We start from the raw sequence: 19,750 nt of genomic DNA, 5'->3' as shown, positions 1-19,750 counted from the left end.
GAGGAAAACCTGGTTCATTCTGCTTTCCACCAGACACTGGGAGATGAATTCACCTTTCAGCAGGACAATAACTTAAAAGACAAGGCCAAATCTACACTGGAGATCCTTACCAAGAAGACAGTGAATGTTCCTGTGTGGCCGAGTTACAGTTTTGACCTAAATATACTTGAAAATCTATGGCAAGACCTGAAAATGATTTGACAGAGCTTGAAAAATATTTAAAATAATATTTGGCTAATATTGCACAGTCCAAGCGTGGAAAGCGCTTAGAGTTACCCTGAAAGACTCACAGCTGTAATCACTGCCAAATGTGCTTCTACAAATTATTGAATCAGGGGTGTGAATACTTATGTAAATTACATATTTCTGTATTTCATTTTCAATACATTTGCAAAAATGTCTAAAAACACATTTTCACTTTGTCATTATGGGGTATTGTGTGTAGATGGGTGAGAAAAAAAACAATGTAATCCATTTTAAATTCAGACTGTAACACAACTAAATCTGGAATAAGTCAAGGAGTATGAATACTGAATCAAGAGTGCAACCGTTGAAGATATTATCATCCAAGTTTTATTCAGAAGTGACAATATGGTGTATATCACATTCCAGTTCACCTGTTCTCCAAATTATAGGAGCTAACTGTTCCAGATGGAAGTAACCGCAGGGGCACATGTTTCGGTCTAGTTAATTTTGAAGGAGAGAGTGGAGACCAGGCCAACAGATTTGGGAGTATTCCAAAGAGTCTCATCCAGGGGATGTGTGGCGATAAGGGAATCCCAGCTACTCCGTAGTCTTTTAGAGCAGAGTGTAGCTTAAGGTTAAAACAAGAAGTCCCTGGGAGATAATATCATTCTTTGAGGTCTTGAAAAGTTTGAAGACCTGAATTGTCAAAGAAATTATTTCTACTAGACCATTGACGAAAAAACAAGGGGTTTGAGCCTGATAAGATTAGGCTATTATTCCTGTGAAAAGGGAATGAGATCATGAGATGTCTATTGGCCTGTCTCCACATCCACTTCATTTAGCAATTATTGGACCCATTTGGAGACATAGAATAAGTCTTATAGTCTAATGAGTTTTATTAAAGCCTCTTCGATGGGATGCCTTGTGGATTCATTAGTAGGATCTAGAAAAGAAAAGTAAAGTAATATAATTGAAAGTTAGTTAAAACCATTCATTTAAACGGGTGTGTCTTGAGGATAGAAATTTAAACTACAAGATTATGTCATCATGGTACCGAGTTTTCTACATAGACAATCTGTAGAAAAAGGCCATCCTGCTCTCTCCTCTCTACTTCTAACTAACTTCCCCTCACAGTCCCTTCAATTTCCCTTCAGTCTCTTTAGTTTGGCTGCTCAGCCTAATTATTCCTCACTTATCAAAGCCCTGCCATTCCCAACCAATCAGAGCACTTGGAAATGCGCATCTGGACACTGCACCCGCCCACTCGGGTCAGAGTGTTGTCGTCATCCAAAAAGGGGGGGGGGGGGGGTATATAATATGTACATGTAGGTAGAGTTATTAAAGTGACTATGCATAGATAATAACAGAGTAGCAGCAGTGTAGAAGGGGGGGGGGGGGGGCAATGCAAATAGTCTGGGTAGCCGTTTGATTAGATGTTCAGAAGTCTTATGGCTTGGGGGTAGAAGCTGTTTAGAAGCCTCTTGGACCAAGGCTTGACGGTCCAGTACCACTTACCTTAGGTTAGCAGAGAGAACAGTCTATGACTAGGGTGGCTGGAGTCTATGACAATTTTTAGGGCCTTCCTCTGACACCGTCCTGGATGGCAGGAAGCTTGGCCCTGGTGATGTACTGGGCCGTACGCATTACCCTCTAGTGCCTTGCGGTCGGAGGCCGAGCAGTTGCCATACCAGGCAGTGATGCAACCCGTCAGGATGCTCTCGATGGTGCAGCTGTAGAACCTTTTGAGGATCTGAGGACCCATGCCCTCTTCACGACTCTCCTGTTGTGCTTGGACCATGTTAGTTTGTTGTTGATGTGGACGCCAAGGAACTCTCAACCTGCTCCACTACAGCCCAGTCGATGAGAATGGAGGCGTGCTCGGTCCTCCTTTTCCTGAAGTCCACAATTAACTCCTTTGTCTTGATCACGTTGAAGGAGAGGTTGTTGTCCTTGCACCACACGGCCAGGTCTCTGACCTCCTCTCTATAAGCTGTCTTGTCACTGGGCAGCTCTCGGCTGTGCTTCCCTTTGTAGTCTGTAATAGTTTGCAAGCCCTGCCACATCCGGCGAGCGTCGGAGCAGGTATAGTACGATTTAATCTTAGTCCTGTATTGAAGCTTTAACTGTTTGATGGTTTGTCGGAGGGCATAGAGGGATTTCTTATAAGCTTCCGGGTTAGAGTCCCGCTCCTTGAAAGCGGCAGCTCTACCCTTTAGCTCAGTGCGGATGTTGCCTGTAATCCATGGCTTCTGTTTGGGGTATGACCCCATGTTGTAAGTGTAATGCCATTTCCCATTTATTCATGTACATGTGTATATTACATAGTTATAACACTTAACTAATACTGTTTACATGTGTGCATATATTTCCCTTATAGAACCACAACAGTAAGATTTGAAGTAATTTGGATTACCACACATAAAGAACTTTGAGGGTATCAGCTGTGTCTGTGTGATTGTGTTGATTACCAAGTGTTCAGTATGGGCCTCAACATCATGTTCTGACCGGACAGCACTATAGTGGGCAAAACCAAACCAATCAGTTATAAGTACATAGCGGGTAAGGGCATTCACAGCCAACCGCTCAGACGGGTGAGGAAATACCAGCCAACTGTTTTTACTCAATCTTTGTATAAAATATGTTGAATTTCTACTTTTGAAACAACGTCAGATCTTCAATGTTATATCCACTATCAGAAAAAATAGTCTGGAAAGCACCACCTACTGGACATTTCTACAACTATCCCTTTGGTCTCCTTTCCAGAGTTTTAACAGAGCCCTGCTTAGATTTTATATTTGTCACTGACTACCACCAATGTGCTATCATGAAAATGATTATTGAGAGATCTCTTAATAACTAAATAGATTCACTGTTGCTATCAAAGTCATTCCAAAGGGTAGGTTTAACAGAGCAAATGAAATGTAACCATACTTCATAAAGCATAATGATCAATGATTCTATTTAGGCCTATAGCATTTGTGAAGTCATCAACAACTATTGTTTGAATTCAAACCAGGGTTCAACTAAAACTATACAATACAAATAGGCATAAGGTTTCAAGCATTGGTTGATTTCAAATTTAATCTACGAGTTAATAATAAACATGTTGGATTCATGTCTTCATCTCAACCTGTAATATTCGTCGTCTGAAGATGAGGAATCATCGGACCAAAGTGCAGCGTGGTAAGTGTTCATGTTAATTTATTAAAACAGAACACTAAAACAAAGTAACAAAGAGAATGAAACAAAACGAAACAGTTCTGTCTGGTACAGACACAAAGACAGAAAACAACTACCCACAAAACACAGGTGGGAAAAGGCTACCTAAGTATGGCTCTCAATCAGAGACAACGATAGACAGCTGCCTCTGATTAAGAACCACACCCGGCCAAACACACAGAAATAGAAAACATAGAACACAAAACATAGAATGCCCACCCCAACTCACGCCCTGACCAAACCAAAATATAGACATAAAAAAGGAACTAAGGTCAGGGCGTGACACAACCAAAAATCTAAGGTACCCCTTTCCTGCAGCCAAATTACCAAATCACCCTCTAGTGGCCTCATGGGTGGAATGTTATTGATATTTTAATCAACATAAACCATTTTTAAAGTCCGAAAATCCGGAGTTTCTTTGTCGAACTGTTTTGTTATATTTCAGTCTTCTGTGATGTACAGTTGAAGTCGGAAGTTTACATACACTTAGGTTGGAGTCATTAAAACTCGTTTTTCACTTATAATTCACTGTATCACAATTCCAGTGGGCCAGAAGTTTACATACACTAAGTTGACTGTGCCTATAAACAGCTTGGGAAATTCCAGAAAATGATGTCATGGCTTTAGAAGCTTCTGATTGGCTAATTGACAGTCGTTTTAGTCAATTGGAGGTGTACCTGTGGATGTATTTCAAGGCCTACCTTCAAACTCAGTGCCTCTTTGCTAGACGTCATGGAAAAATCAAAAGAAATCAGCCAAGACCTCAGAAAAAAATTGTAGACCTCCACAAGTCTGGTTCATCCTTGGGAGCAATTTCCAAACGCCTGAAGGTACCACGTTCATCTGTACAAAGAATAGTACGCAAGTATAAACACCATGGGACCACGCAGCCGTCATACTGCTCAGGAAGGAAACGCGTTCTGTCTCCTAGAGATGAACGTACTTTGGTGTGAAAAATACCAATCAATCCCAGAACAACAGCAAAGGACCTTGTGAAGATGCTGGAGAAAACAGGTACAAAAGTATCTATATCCACAGTAAAACGAGTCCTATATCGACATAACCTGAAAGGCCGCTCAGCAAGGAAGAAGCCACTGCTCCAAAACCGCCATAAAAAAGCCAGACTACCGTTTGCAACTTTACATGGGGACAAACATTGTACTTTTTGGAGAAATATCCTCTGGTCTGATGAAACAAAAATTGAACTGTTTGGCCATAATGACCATCGTTATGTTTGGAGGAAAAAGGAGGAGGCTTGCAAGCTGAAGATCACCATCCAAACCGTGAAGAACGGTGGTGGCAGCATCATGATGTGGGGGTGCTTTGCTGCAGGAGGGACTGGTGCACTTCACAAAATAGATGGCATCATGAGGTAGGAAAATTATGTGAATATATTGAAGCAACATCTCAAGACATCAGTCAGGAAGTTAAAGCTTGGTGGCAAATGGGTCTTCCAAATGGACAATGACCCCAAGCATACTTCGAAAGTTTTGGCCAAATGGCTTAAGGACAACAAAGTCAAGGTATTGGAGTGGCCATCACAAAGCCCTGACCCCAATCCCATAGAAAATTTGTGGGCAGAACTGAAAAAGCGTGAGATACACCAGCTCTGTCAGGAGGAATGGGCCGAAATTAACCCAATTTATTGTGGGAAGCTTGTGGAAGGCTACCTGAAACATTTGACCCAAGTTAAACAATTTAATGGCAATCTACCAAATACTAACTGAGTGTATGTAAACTTCTGACCCACTGGGAATGTGATGTAAGAAATAAAAGCTGAAATAAATCAGTGATAACAGTGATAACACGTTGTTTTATAAATAGAAAATATCTGACATTGTATTCCAATTTGAACTTTGTTGTTATTTAAATGGTTGAAACCACATTTATAACAGATTTTGATGACAACTACACCAAAAATCAAACACTGTTTTTCAATTGTAATTTTGTTGTGCTTTTAGATGGTTTTTAGATGGTTAATAACACATTGGGAATTCCACACACTTCTGGCTGTCTTTTTGAGTGGGTGAATAAAGGTTGAAATCTCATGGATCAACGTTTCAACCAAATATTACACACATTTCCACGTTGAAATTATGAAGGTATGCCCAGTGGGGTGATTGTGTTCCATCTGAGCAGATGAAGAAAATGAACAGCAGAGAGAGGGAAGTAAGTGCTTCTGTATTCCTATCCATCTTCTGCTCTGTATGGGACCCCTGGCCAGGTGAATAGCACTAACACAAAGGGCAGTTGGAGTTGGAGAGAGGGATAGAGGAGGATTGGAGAGAAGGGTAAATACAGGGAGAGGAGAAGAGAGAAAGTTGGGGTTGCAGGCTGTGATAGTGACCTTCATTCAATAATTTATATATACACTCTAGATGACTGGCAGGGGGCGCTGTTTTGAGCCTACAAGCCTCCATCTTGGCACTCCCCCACCATTGTTACAAATATTTTGTAAGCTAAAGAAATGCATTTATTTATGTCTAAAAAATGTATTTATTTATGTCTTGTTTTTGCCATGTTTATTATATTAATGCATAATTTTAAATTATATTTTGTGAGCTAAACATAAACATTTAAAATTGTAAAATATGTTAATGCATTTTCCTTAAAGTATCCTTTTTAGAAAGTACTGTACTTACTGTCCCCACTACAACAACACAAATACTTAAAATATTTTCCTGCAGTCAATGACCAAAAGCGCCCTCTAGTGGCCTTGTGGGTGGAAAGTTATTAATATTTTTCATGATTTAATAATGAATAAACATTATTTTTTTAAATCCCGCCTGAAAATCTGGTGTTTCTATGTCATTGTTTTAACATTTTGGCTACGAATAAATCAACTTCTAAATGTGCAAATATTCTGCGCAGAACATATGCACGCACATTCAGTTTCTACAGCCTTTGACGTTTACAACAATGTACAACATGTTCTATTCGGTTGAAGTATTACGACATAACAGACATAGCATGTATGCGTATCCCTCCCTATGCAGTGATTTAGCATGTGCCCCTCACACAACACAGTATTGCACAAAGCTTGTACGCTATGCTTTTGTATCTATCTGGTAAACAATTGGATAGGTCTTTGTCATTCAACAGCGTCATATTCTGTCTATCCTTATAGTATTTCAGTCACATATACATGGCCTGTACTGCCCATCCCCCACCAACATGATTTGACACTGACAGTTGCTGTTCAGCATGGAGGCTTGTTTTGGTGGAAGACGCATTCAAACAAGGGATGGCCTTATTCTGCTGGGTAGACACTTGTAAGTAGCAACATTGGATATGTTTATTGATTATTGGTGTTATTGTTATAGCTAGAATGTGTAGTTATTGCTATAAATGTTAGTTACATAGTGCATTCAGGATTCATAGAACGCCATTGTAGCCGGTAACATAAGACACATTATAATGCGAACACAAAGTTCAGATTGAAATATATTACAGATTGAAATATATTATATAACAAAATGCGTCTGACATGTAAATTAGGAATTCTGTCAGCTCTGTTTATGACATTTATTTTGGTCACAGAAAATGTGTAACTTTATCGCCGGAGAAAATTGAACTAGAGATGCTAGTCTGCCAAGAGACTCAACTAGCAATTCCATCACTTCCTGTAAATTGCGCTTGCGCAATGAAGATTCAGGCAGAAGTCACTGGAAGTAATCTTATTTTGAGTAAAAGTTGAGTATCATGTTTTTCTATTTAGTCTAGCTCGCACAAGTCGGAGAATCTTCTATCGACTACTTTCCATTCCCTGTCCACTGTCATAAAAAACAAAAAACATGTTTATTTCGGCCTGTTCAATGTGAATTGTTCAATAGCATAAGCAGTTTGAAGCATATTTTATTGGAAACAAGTTGCTGTGATAATGTTAGGCCTATCTGTCTTAGGGCTGGTTAAGGCTACCACACATTTAGGGGCTTTATCTTCCGCTGGTCCTGGGGCCCTTGTTAAGGTCAACGGCATCATGAACTCTACAAGTACCAGGACATTTAAGTCAATAACCTAGTTGCCTCTGCCAGCAGGCTGAAACTTGGCAGCAAGTTGATCTTCCAGCAAGACGATGACCCCAAGCACACATCAACATCTACAAAGAAATGGTTAATTGGCCACAAAATCAACATTTTGCAATGGCCATCTCAGTCTCCGGACTTGAACCACAATGAACACCTGTGTTTTGAATTGAAGAGGGCAGTCCATAAGTGCAGACCGAAGGACATCAAGGATCTGGAAAGATTCTGTATGGAAGAATGGTCTAAGATCCCTCCCAATGTGTTCTCCAATCTCATAAAACATTATAGAAAAAGGCTAAGTGTCAATATCCTCGCAAGGGGATTTAAAAAAATGTATTTCACCTTTATTTAACCAGGTAGGCCAGTTGAGAACCAGTTCTCATTTACAACTGTGGCCTGGCCAAGATAAAGCAAAGCAGTGTGACACAAACAACAAAGAGTTACACATAGGATAAACAAACATACAGTCAATAACACAATAGAAAAATCAATATACAGTGTGTGCAAATGTAGTAAGATTAGGGAGGTAAGGCAATATATAGGCCGTAGTGGCGAAATAATTACAATTTAGCATTAACACTGGAGTGATAGATGTGCAGATGATGATGTGCAAGTGGAGACACTGGGGTGCAAAGGAGCAAAAATAAATAACAATATGGGGATGAGGTAGTTGGGTTGGCTATTTACAGATGGGCTGTGTGCAGGTGCAATGATCGGTAAGCTGCTCTGACAGCTGGTGCATAACGTTAGTGAGGGAGAAATAAGACTCCAGCTTCAGTGATTTTTGCAATTTGTTCCAGTCATTGGAAGCAGAGAACTGGAAGGAAAGGTGGCGAAAGGAGGAGTTGGCTTTGGGGATGACCAGTGAAATATACCTGCTGGAGCGTGTGCTACGGGCGGTGCTGCTATGGTGACCAGTGAGCTGAGATAAGGCGGGGCTTTACCTAGCAAAGACTTATAGATGACCTGGAGCCAGTGGGTTTGGCGACGAATATGAAGTGAGGGCCAGCCAACGAGAGCATACAGGTCGCAGTTGTGGGTAGTATATGGGGCTTTGGTGACAAAACAGATGGCACTGTGATAGACTACATCCAATTTGCTGAGTAGAGTGTTGGAGGCTATTTTGTAAATGACATCGCCTAAGTCAAGGATCGGTAGGATAGTCAATTTTACGAGGGTATGTTTGGCAGTATGAGTGAAAGATGCTTTGTTGCAAAATAGGAAGCCCATTCTAGATTTAATTAGTCTAGAGGTTTGTTAACACAGTGTCCAAAGAAGGGCCAGAAGTATACAGAATGGTGTTGTCTGCGTAGAGGTGGATCAGAGAATCACCAGCAGCAAGAGCGACATCATTGATATATACAGAGAAAAGAGTCGGCCCAAGAATTGAACCCTGTGGCACCCCCATAGAGACTGCCAGAGGTCCGGACAACAGACCCTCCGATTTGACACACTGAACTCTAGTAGTTGGTGAACCAGGCGAGGCAGTCATTTGAGAAACCAAGGCTGTTGAGTCTGCCGATAAGAATGCAGTGATTGACAGAGTCAAAAGCCTTGGCCAGGTTGATGAAGACGGCTGCACAGTATTGTCTTTTATCGATGATATTGTTTAGGACCTTGAGTGTGGCTGAAGGGGAACCTATGACCCGCTCGGAAACCAGATTGCATAGCGGAGAAGGTACGGTGGGATTCGAAATGGTCGGTGATCTGTTTGTTAACTTGGCTTTCGAAGACTTTAGAAAGGCAGGGTAGAATAGATATAGGTCTGTAACAGTTTGGGTCTAGAGTGTCTCCCCCTTTGAAGAGGGGGATGACTGTGGCAGCTTTCCAATCTTTAGGGATCTCAGACGATGCGAAAGAGAGGTTGAACAGGCTAGTAATAGGGGTTGCAGCAATTGCGGCGGATACTTTTAGAAAGAGAGGGTCCAGATTGTCTAGCCCAGCTGATTTGTAGGTGTACAGATTTTGCAGCTCTTTCAGAACATCAGCTATCTGGATTTGGGTGAAGGAGAAATGGGGGAGGCTTTTGCAAGTTGCTGTGGGGGGTGCAGAGCTGTTTACTGGGGTAGGGTTAGCCAGGTGGAAAGCAAGGCCAGCCTTGGAAAAATGCTTATTGAAATTCTCGATTATCGTGGATTTATTGGTGGTGAGAGTGTTACCTAGCCTCAGTGCAGTGGACAGCTGGGAGGAAGTGCTCTTATTCTCCATGGACTTTACAGTATCCCAGAACTTTTTGGAGTTTGTGCTACAGAATGCAAATTTCTGTTTAAAAAAGCTAGCCTTTGCTTTCCTAACTGCATGTGTATATTGGTTCCTAACTTCCCTGAAAAGTTGCATATCACAGGGGCTATTTGATGCTAATGCAGTACACCACAGGATGTTTTTGTGCTGGTTAAGGGCAGTCAAGTCTGGAGTGAACCAAGGGCTATATCTGTTCTTAGTTACATTTTTTGAATGGGGCATGCTTATTTAAGATGGTGAGGAAAGCACTTTTAAAGAATAACCAGGCATCCTCTACTGACGGAATGAGGAAGGTGCACAAAGTATTTAACAATTATTTCTTTAACATATTTTTCTCTGAGCAATTTTATTTTTATAAAACAATATAATTTTATTTTTAGCATACATTATACCTCATTATTTGTATTATTTATTTTATGCAGTCTGCTTTACTCATCTTTATCAAGGGTTCCAATAATTTTGGAGGTGACTGTTTATAAGCAATTATAATAAATCAAGGTACTTCAAGGCGAACATTTCTAATTTCTTGTTTTCATACCGTGTGACTCTGACTCGCAAACCCATTGAGGCCCTAAATAACCGGCTGAAATTGCCTTTGTCAGTTTGCATCTTCTGAGATGAGAGACAATCTGATGGAGACTATCCCCACCCATTCAGAGTTTGACGTCTGTACTAAAACAAACAGTTCTGAACCAATCAGAAACCTTTTCAAAACAATTCCACATCAGTTTCAGGTAGACTACACATGCAGTTGCCTTAATCTAAAACGGAGACAGAAAAACATTTCTTAATTATACAGTATCTTAAACCACATTTAACAAAATAAAATCAAGCTACACAGATACAAAATATTTTAATATTTTATTCAATTAAAATATCTCATGGCAAATAAAGGTCTAAAAACAGAGAAGTTACAGTACAGTGATAAAAGCATGCCATTTCCCAGTAAAAAAAACAGTCATACAAATGATCTTTACTAAGAAAATATTTACAATGATTTTAATTTGTCCTTATTTGACAGGATGCACACCTTACTAGAAACAATAACAGTCATGATCATGATTCTTCTACATTTTTTGGTTGATTTCTTTTAAAATTGAGATACAATTATAAAACTATATACACAAAATATACATTTCAATCTGACATGATTTCAATCTGACTCTCACAACTCGACCTTTGATGGTTATGTTTTAAACAATTACTTTTTAAATAAAACCATGATAGTTTATGACTATTTTTTATAATTTGTTGCTTTCATCTGTTATGTATTTTAAGATCAGAGAAAGTACCTGGATAATGCTTAATGTAATAATCCATGAAAAGTTGTCCCTGGTTAAACCATGCAGGACTAGTTCACTCTTCTACAGTAGGAGGGGGGTTTCTCATCAGCATTATATAATCCAAAGAATATCAAGGTTGGAAAAAGACACATGAAACTGTGAATAGGAAAATCAGTGTAAAACAATAAATAACTTTGTTATCGTTACTCTTTGGAGTTTTAGCTTAAAATAATATCCAGGCCAGCCCAACGAAAAAGTACAGTAATATTTACAGAATCTTTAAAAAATGTGCACAATACTGCTTAAAGCGAAATATAATTGTCACAAAAAAACGTACATCAACCATCCCATCAATCTATCCTGGTCCTTTTGTGCTCTTTTGGCAAGACAGCACAAACAGATCTCGGACCAGGCAAGCATTAACTTATGCATGTCATTAAACCAGGGTGATTATGGTTTTATAAAACTCCCAGGTGTTGCTAGGAGGTCACAAGGTCAGGCATCATGGGGTCATGTCCAGCAACCAGCGTCCAGCCCCCTAGATCTGAGACTCTCCCGTCTTCTGGGTGCTCTTGGATGTCTGAGGGACACAGACAGAGAGAGGGCAAAGACAGACAACAACATCAATCAGTTGCTTTTTGATCAGACTCTGTCATCACAGTCCTTCATTATTAATGCACAAGTGGCTCTGCACTCTTTCACCCGCCAGACAAAATGCTTCACTTAAAACTTCTTCTTAATAGGGGGTGCTGTTTTCACTTTGCCCAAATTAAACGGCCTCGTACTCTGTTCTAGATCATACAATATGCATATTATTATTACTATTGGATAGAAAACACTCTGAAGTTTCTAAAACTGTTTGAATTATATCTGTGAGTAAAACAGAACTCATTTGGCAGCAAACTTCCAAACAGGAAGTGAAAATTCTGAAAATGGGGCTCTGTGTCAGGGCCTGCCTATTCAACTGGCTTATATTTATGGATCTGTATGCACTTCATACACCTTCCACTAGATGTCAACAGGCAGTAGAATGTTGAATGGGGTGTCTAGCTTGATGTGAGACCGAATGAGAGCTTTTGGAGTGACAGGTCCGCTCTTTTGTCAGTATTCAACTGCGCACCAGGGAACCTCACATTGTCTTCTGAAATGCGTTACGTATACACGACGAAATGCTCCGGCTCTGATTTTATTGGATACATATGAGAAAAACATCATAAAGTAGGATTTTCAACCGAGTTTGACCAGTTTATTCGACGTTTATTGGGAATTTTGGAATTTTTCGTTCCATGCGCAAGATTTCTTGGGCATGTGCCCTCCACATGGCTAGCCAAAGTTGCTAATTCGACAGAAGAAATGGACATTCTTAAACAAAACAACGATTTATTCTGGAACTAGGACTCCTTGCACAACATTCTGATGGAAGATCATCAAAAGTAAGAGAATATTTATGATGTTATTTCGTATTTTTGTGGTTTGTTTTGGCTCCAACAAGGCGGAGAATTGGTGAGCGCTGTCTCACAATATTGCATGCTGTATGTTGTACTAAAGTAATTTTCTTTTTAAATCTAACACAGCGGTTGCATTAAGAACCAGTGTATCTTTCATTTGCTGCACAACATGTAATTTTTAGTAAAGTTTATGATGAGTTTTTTGGTTAGATTACGTGACTGTCCAAAATTTCTCCGGACAATTTGGTGCATCATGGCTACGTATTCACAATGTAAAACCAGGATTTGTAGCTCTAAATATGCACATTTTCGAACAAAACATAAATGTATTGTATAACATGATGTTATAAGACTGTCACCTGATGAAGTTGTTCAAAGGTTAGTGATTCATTTTATCTCTATTTGTGGGTTTTGTGAAAGCTATCTTTACGGTGAATAAATGGCGTTGTGTGTTTGGCTATTGTGGTGAGCTAATATAAATATATATTGTGTTTTCGCTGTAAAACACTTAAAAAAATCGGAAATATTGGCTGGATTCACAAGATGTTTATCTTTCATTTGCTGTACAACATGTATTTTTCATAAATGTTTTATGATGAGTATTTATGTATTTCACGTTGCTCTCTGTAATTATTCTGGCTGTTTTGGTGCTATTTGTGATGGTGGCTGCAATGTAAAACTACGATTTGTAGCTCTAAATATGCACATTTTCGAACAAAACATAAATGTATTGTATAACATGATGTTATAAGACTGTCATCTGATGAAGTTTTTCAAAGGTTAATGATTCATTTTATCTCTATTTGTGGGTTTTGTGAAAGCTACCTTTGCGGTGGAAACATGGTGAAAACATGGCGTTGTGTGTTTGGCTATTGTGGTGAGCTAATATAAATATATATTGTGTTTTCGCTGTAAAACATTTTAAAAATCGGAAATGATGGCTGGATTCACAAGATGTTTATCTTTCATTTGCTGTATTGGACTTGTGATTTCATGAAATTATATTATATGATATCCCTGTCGCGTTAGGCTAGGCTATGCTAGTCAGCTTTTTTGATGAGGAGGATCCCGGATCCGGGATGGTGACTTGTTAGAGGTTAATTAACACCTTCCTCACCCACCTCATTATCTTTAGGGAACTTCAGCTCTGGCCCAGAATCACACATTTGCCTATTTTATGGAAATCATCAAAAATGACAGTTCTTTTCCTCCTTTGTTGTGCTTTGAAAGGTTTTTAAAATTGCCTTTGAGCAATCTCACTTGAAGGAAATGACTAGACTGATCACACCTCTGCTCAGGCCTGAACATGATGTCCCAAACCACGGTCAGTAATGATTAACGATTAAATTAATGGACTGATTAATTAAAGATGTCTCTGGATGGGGAAAGAAGTGAGAATTTTACAATGCGCTGTAAAACAAATGTTCCAAATTGGCCGTTAACCTGATAAGAGTGTGCCCTCTGAGAAATTGAGATTGAAGTACCCTGCAGTTTGAATGAATGCACATTTGACTTGTATCTAAATATTCTAATATGCTTATATCCTTTGTATAATACAGTAAATGTAATATTTTATGCAAAACTTTAACTTGCAGATCAGCCTTAATAATATTACAGATCCTGTGTTCTATCAAGCAATTTGTTTTCTAATTTCTAATCCCCCTATTATTATTATTATTATTATATATATTTTTTCAGCACTATCAATCCTCCCCTGATTGGAGAAAACTAACAGCCAACAATACTTATTCTACTGCTACTCACATCTATCTTCCTTCACATATACAGTACACTCTAATCTTAATTCCAACCCTCCGATGTCTACAGACTAACCCATCTTTCCTAGTACACTACCATTTTACTATTTCCTTTTGCAATACATCCTTCTATTTTACTGTGATGTCTTACGAGGGTCTTGAACCTCTCTATTTGTACCATTTCTACCAAGATTACCCTAAAAATAAATACTTTACCGAAGAGTGTATTCATATTTCCCATTGATTGATCATGGTTTTTCAGATCTCCTAACAGTACAGTTTGTAGGTCCATCTGAACAGAGATATGACTTACAGTGGCTTGCGAAAGTATTCACCCCCTGGCATTATTCCTATTTTGTTGCCTTACAACCTGGAATTAAAATTGATTTGTTGGGGGTTTGTATCATTTGATTTACAAAACGTGCCTAGCACTTTGATGATGCAAAATATTTTTTATTGTGAAACAAACAAGAGATAAGACAAAAAAAAATGAAAACTTGAGAGTGCATAACTATTCACCCCCCCTTCCACCCCCCAAGTCAATACTTTGTATCGCCCCCTTTTGCAGCAATTACAGCTGCAAGTCTCTTGGGGTATGTCTCTATAAGCTTGGCACATCTAGCAACTGGGATTTTTGCCCATTCTTCAAGGCAAAACTGCTCCAGATCATGTGTAAGATCATGTGACAGATCATGTGACACTTAGATTGCACACAGGTGGACTTTATTTAACTAATGATGTGACTTCTGAAGGTAATTGGTTGCACCAGATCTTATTTAGGGGCTTCATAGCAAAGGGGGTGAATACATATACACGCACCACTTTTCCTTTAAAAAAAAAATACATTTTATTTCATTTCACCTTACCAATTTGGACTATTTTGTGTATGTCCATTACATGAAATCCAAAATAAAATCAATATAAATTACAGGTTGTAATGCAACAAAATAGGAAAAATGCCAAGGGGGATGAATACTTTTGCAAGGCACTGTAACAACCACTCCTGGACCTGACTCCAAAACCGAGCCACTGAAGGACAGTACCAAAAGAGATCATCTGTTTATTGTTTCCCCATGACAGAGTCTGCACAGGGCTGACTGTTCATTGTGCCATATATTGAGGATTTAGTTTGTGTCAAGAATTTTATATAGTAGTTTACATTGAAAAGATCGGATTGATGCGTCCATTTTTTGTTTTGTATATCAGTTCATCAACCTGGTTCAAAGGTATTGGGACATCAAAAACCTGTTCCCAACTATCTTTCATTTTATGCTTTATAGTTGTCAAACCTCTCAACCCTATACTGAAACTGGTACATTTTATGATTTATACCTGTCATTTTAAGCCATTCATGGTTTTTCATTGGAGGCAGACAAACCAATTAATTTGTTTCTGTTTTGAGTAATTGTCTCTTCCATTTTTGTGGCAGAGCTGCAATGAGTTGGTTATACTTCTGTATTTACCTCCATACACATTTGTTAATTTCTTGTGTGACATAATTTTACTGTCCTTATTTACATTGTCATTCACAAACATGATACCTTCCTTCTACATTTCTTCCCCCCAAAAATCAGTACATTGGAGTTTAGACATTATTTGCTTGTCACGATCGTCTTGATATGAGAGATTGGACCAAGGCGCAGCATGATATGAATCCATCTTTTTTATTACACGAAGACGTAACACGAAACACTTATACAAACTAACAAAACAACAAACGACCGTGAAGCTACAAACGCAAGTGCACACACAAACTACTTACGTTCAACATAGACTAGACATAGACAATGACCCACAAACAGCTAAAGCCTATGGCTGCCTTAAATATGGCTCCCAATCAGAGACAACAATAACCAGCTGTCTCTAATTGAGACCCAATTCAGGCAACCATAGACTTTCCTAGACACCTACACTGAACACTAAACCATCTATTCTACTAAACCCCCTAAACCAAACAACACCCTAGACAATACAAAAAATACATACTTCACCATGTCACACCCTGACCTAACTAAAATAATAATGAAAACAAAGATAACTAAGGCCAGGGTGTGACATTGCTGTAATATTTGTTCTGCCTCTTCTGGAGGATGACATTTGAATTTTGACCAGCTCTGTATGGCTTCATTTTAAAAGAAGAAAACTTTAAACAGGGCTGTGTTATCAATCCACCGGCAATGGTTTGTTTTAATCAGTATAAAAGCAAAAAGCTCACTTTTGAAATTGGATGTGCCTCTTAGTATCCATCTGGAAAACCAGTTTGGATTTAGATATCATTTTAGAGGCTTTAAGAGAGAGGTTTAATGCCTTAATATCCAAACACATGTTCGTTATATAAATATAACTTTATAATAATATAAATATTTTTTCCTCGCATGACTTGAAAAAGGATTCTCCTGAAGCCGGTAGAGCCATTAGTAAATATATAAACAGATATCAATAGAGAATGAATCAGGGTAACTTTCCCTTAGATGGACAGGTGTTTCCCTCTCTATGATTTAAGGATCCTATCTATTTTGTTTTCTATCGAAGTTAATAGTTCCAAGATCGTTCAACTTTTCTGGTATATGTACACCAAGTACAAACTTCACCGTCCACCCATTTAATCGGGAGGCCACACAGCAAAGTTAAAGTTTAGAGACCCAATCCATAATATAATACACTGATCATTGGTGGGTTTCGCCCAGAGAAACTATCCAGGTCCTCAATAAGGCCCTTGAAGGTTGAAGATTGAGGACTCAAGAAAATCTTGAACCATCGGCGTACATTGATACTTTTCTCTCTAATTCATAAATGTTTTGCCCCTTAAAGCTGCAATATGTAACTTTTTGGGTGACCAAATTCACAAAAAGGTGAGTTATAGATCTGTCATTCTCATTGAAAGCAAGTCTAAGAAGCAGTAGATCTGTTCTGTGAGCTATTTCTATGCTTCCCATTCTTAAGTTTAGTTTTTACGTCTTTTAATTTCAGTTTTGTACACCAGCTGAAAATACAATATTTTTGGTTATGGAACATATATTACAGTGGTTTAGATGGTTCAAGGATGCCCTACACTATATGTGCTTGTTTTGTCACATACTAAAATTTGAATTTTAGCAACCAGGAAATGGGGGAGCGATTTCTGCAGTGCAGCTTTAATGTTATCACTAGATCAGATGTTTACAGCAAACAGTTCAATGGCTATAACAAATAAGTCTCGTGACAGAGAGCACATTGTTTAACTCCTCTTGACTATTCAACATTCTCAGAGAAGTAACTGTTATTTATTATTTTGCATGAAGAATCGTTGTACATTACTTTTACCCATCTTATGAGAGATTCTGCAACAAACAAAAAAATCCAGGCACTTACACAGATTCTAGACAGGATAAAGGGCTTTCTCAAAATCTGCTATAAAGATTAGACCTGGTTTCCCTGCATTCCCGTATTTTTCAATTATTTCTAGTAGTTGTGTAATGTTGTCTCCAATATATATTCCTTTTAAGAATCTCGTCTGATCGTGATGAATAATGTCTGGTAGGACATTTTTAATTCAAAACATTTTTTCATATTTTCTTTTAAGATACTGGGTCTTTGCCTTCCTGGCTCCTGCTTCAGTAAGAGAGTGATCATTTACTCTTTGTGTGTCCGACAGGTGGAAATTAATATACGATTAATTAAAACATAATAGTAATGGATCTTTCAGTAGTTCATAAAAAGTTGAATATATCTCTATTGGAATGCCATCAAGGTCAGAGGTTTTTCCCGTCTGAAAGGAGTCAAGTGCCAACCATAGATTGTCCTGTGTAATTAGGCCTTCACAATATTTTTTTGGTGTCTAAAATAGTTTAACATGATTTTTGGGGGAGAAAGATATCACAAAACTCATTGTCAAATGAGGTTTGAGGAACTTGACAAGAGCTTGTTTAAAATATGTTTATCCTTTGGTGATCCAATTTGCTATTTATCCTTCTCCATCCAATTTGCTATTTTTTTTAGATAAGTTAAACACGATTCATCAACACCATTGATGTCTAATGTTAGATTTTCTGTTGTAAGCCTTTTCTCTGTTGACCAATTTTTGGGGGATGAAGATTCAAATGATTGGCCTCCCATATGATAAATGGATCAGTTGAACCTGTATTGTGTAAGAAAAGTATGTTATGTCCTTAGTTTTTGTTAAGAAAGTTCCCAGGTAAAATGGAACCATATGTTTGATACCATTCCACTTATTCCACTCCATTACTACGAGCCCCAGTTAATGTGTCACCAACCTCCTGTGAGTCACAGTATCTGACACAACTTTTATGGATGTGTCTTAATAATATAGACAACATGCCACTGGAGAAATAATAATGGAACCCTATCTAGCCAGGCAAGACACAGAACAAATTTAAAACAAAACAAATCTTAATGGATTCACTGTTCTCAAATGAATGCAAACTTTTAAAAGCCAAACAATATCCTATTGCACAAGTACATAGAAAGTGAAATGAAACTATTAGAAAATGCATTGTTCCTGCTCTATCTTACAGCAGAAGTACAGCTAGACTAAAAGAGAAATCCCCCTCACCTTGAACTCATAGAGAGCCATAAGAACAGCAAAGCTGCTGAGATGGTAGCAGGAGCACACAGTGTGGGTGGCATTGGACTGCAGCAGGAAACAGCCTCGATCAGACCAGGTCCCTTCTCCCAACTCAGCATCCCAGTACACACAGGTGTAGCTCCCTTCATCTGACTGGGAAACAACATTCATAATTACCATAGAAGAGAAGTCGAAAAACCATGGTAGTCCAGGACACTTCACATAGTGACCATCCAAGAAAAAGCCAAGCAGGTTCATTCAGATGTCTGCATAGATCTTGAAATATAGTGCAGCATATGAAGAAGATTTGATACTGCCACATTCACATAAACCATCATAATGGGATAGAGGGGTAATGTTTTTGCTCCTCACCTCCTTCAAATGGGAGAAGGTGAATGTGACTGGCTCCTTGAGAAAGGAAGTGTCCTTGTTACTAATGGTGGCCGTCACCACTTTGGAGTTGATCTGGAAGCTGTGGCCCTCCTGTGCCTTCAGCCCTGAGAAGGAATTGTTGGTGGATGTCTCCAGACCCTTGTAGCTGAGCAGGGACACCGTTGCAAATCCTGAGAAAGCAAATGTTTAAGTCTAGGAGATTGTACACTGTGTACATTCATTTCACATTATATCATTACATTATAAAGATTGGTTCTGATGATTGTGGTGGGATTATGATGGCAGTGTTGAAGCTGATCATGAAGATGAGGATGATCAAGACGGTAACCTGGGTAGGAGGTGTCTCCAGCAGCAGTCTCCCAGTGGCTGTCTAGCTGAGCGTGTGTAGAGGACAAGGTGAGGGGTCCCTGGGGTGAGGAGGCATTTCTCTGCACCAACAGCTCCACCTCTGGAAGCAAATACATTCACATCTTCACAAACAGGCCTACAGTAAGTGAGATGTTACAACTCTCAGAATGGTTATCTGCTAGAAAGGCAGACTTGTGCGCAGCAAATTATGCAATGAAATGTGACCCATATAACCTAATGAAAAACTTTGTAAGCTATTCAAAAATGGCCACAAATGAACATATTC

At 38.8% G+C, this 19,750-nt stretch overlaps 1 protein-coding gene across 5 annotated transcripts in view; it reads right to left on the bottom strand.

The window, feature by feature from the left end:
- Positions 1-10,515: 10,515 nt before the first annotated feature.
- The window catches only part of LOC139565067 (adhesion G protein-coupled receptor E1-like), a 40,151-nt gene continuing 30,916 nt past the window's right edge, over positions 10,516-19,750 (bottom strand). For all 5 annotated transcript variants that reach the window (XM_071385098.1, XM_071385101.1, XM_071385099.1 and 2 more), the window contains 4 exons: positions 19,445-19,564; positions 19,096-19,286; positions 18,712-18,876; positions 10,516-11,534 (listed from right to left, as the gene is read on the bottom strand). In XM_071385098.1, coding sequence (XP_071241199.1) covers positions 11,493-11,534; positions 18,712-18,876; positions 19,096-19,286; positions 19,445-19,564 — 518 coding nt within the window. In that variant the 3' untranslated portion in view covers positions 10,516-11,492. The remainder of the gene's footprint in view (positions 11,535-18,711; positions 18,877-19,095; positions 19,287-19,444; positions 19,565-19,750) is intronic.

This window comes from Salvelinus alpinus, chromosome 36, assembly GCF_045679555.1.
Source record: "Salvelinus alpinus chromosome 36, SLU_Salpinus.1, whole genome shotgun sequence".
Classification (NCBI taxonomy): domain Eukaryota; kingdom Metazoa; phylum Chordata; class Actinopteri; order Salmoniformes; family Salmonidae; genus Salvelinus; species Salvelinus alpinus.
This window is presented reverse-complemented; position numbering and strand designations above follow the sequence as displayed.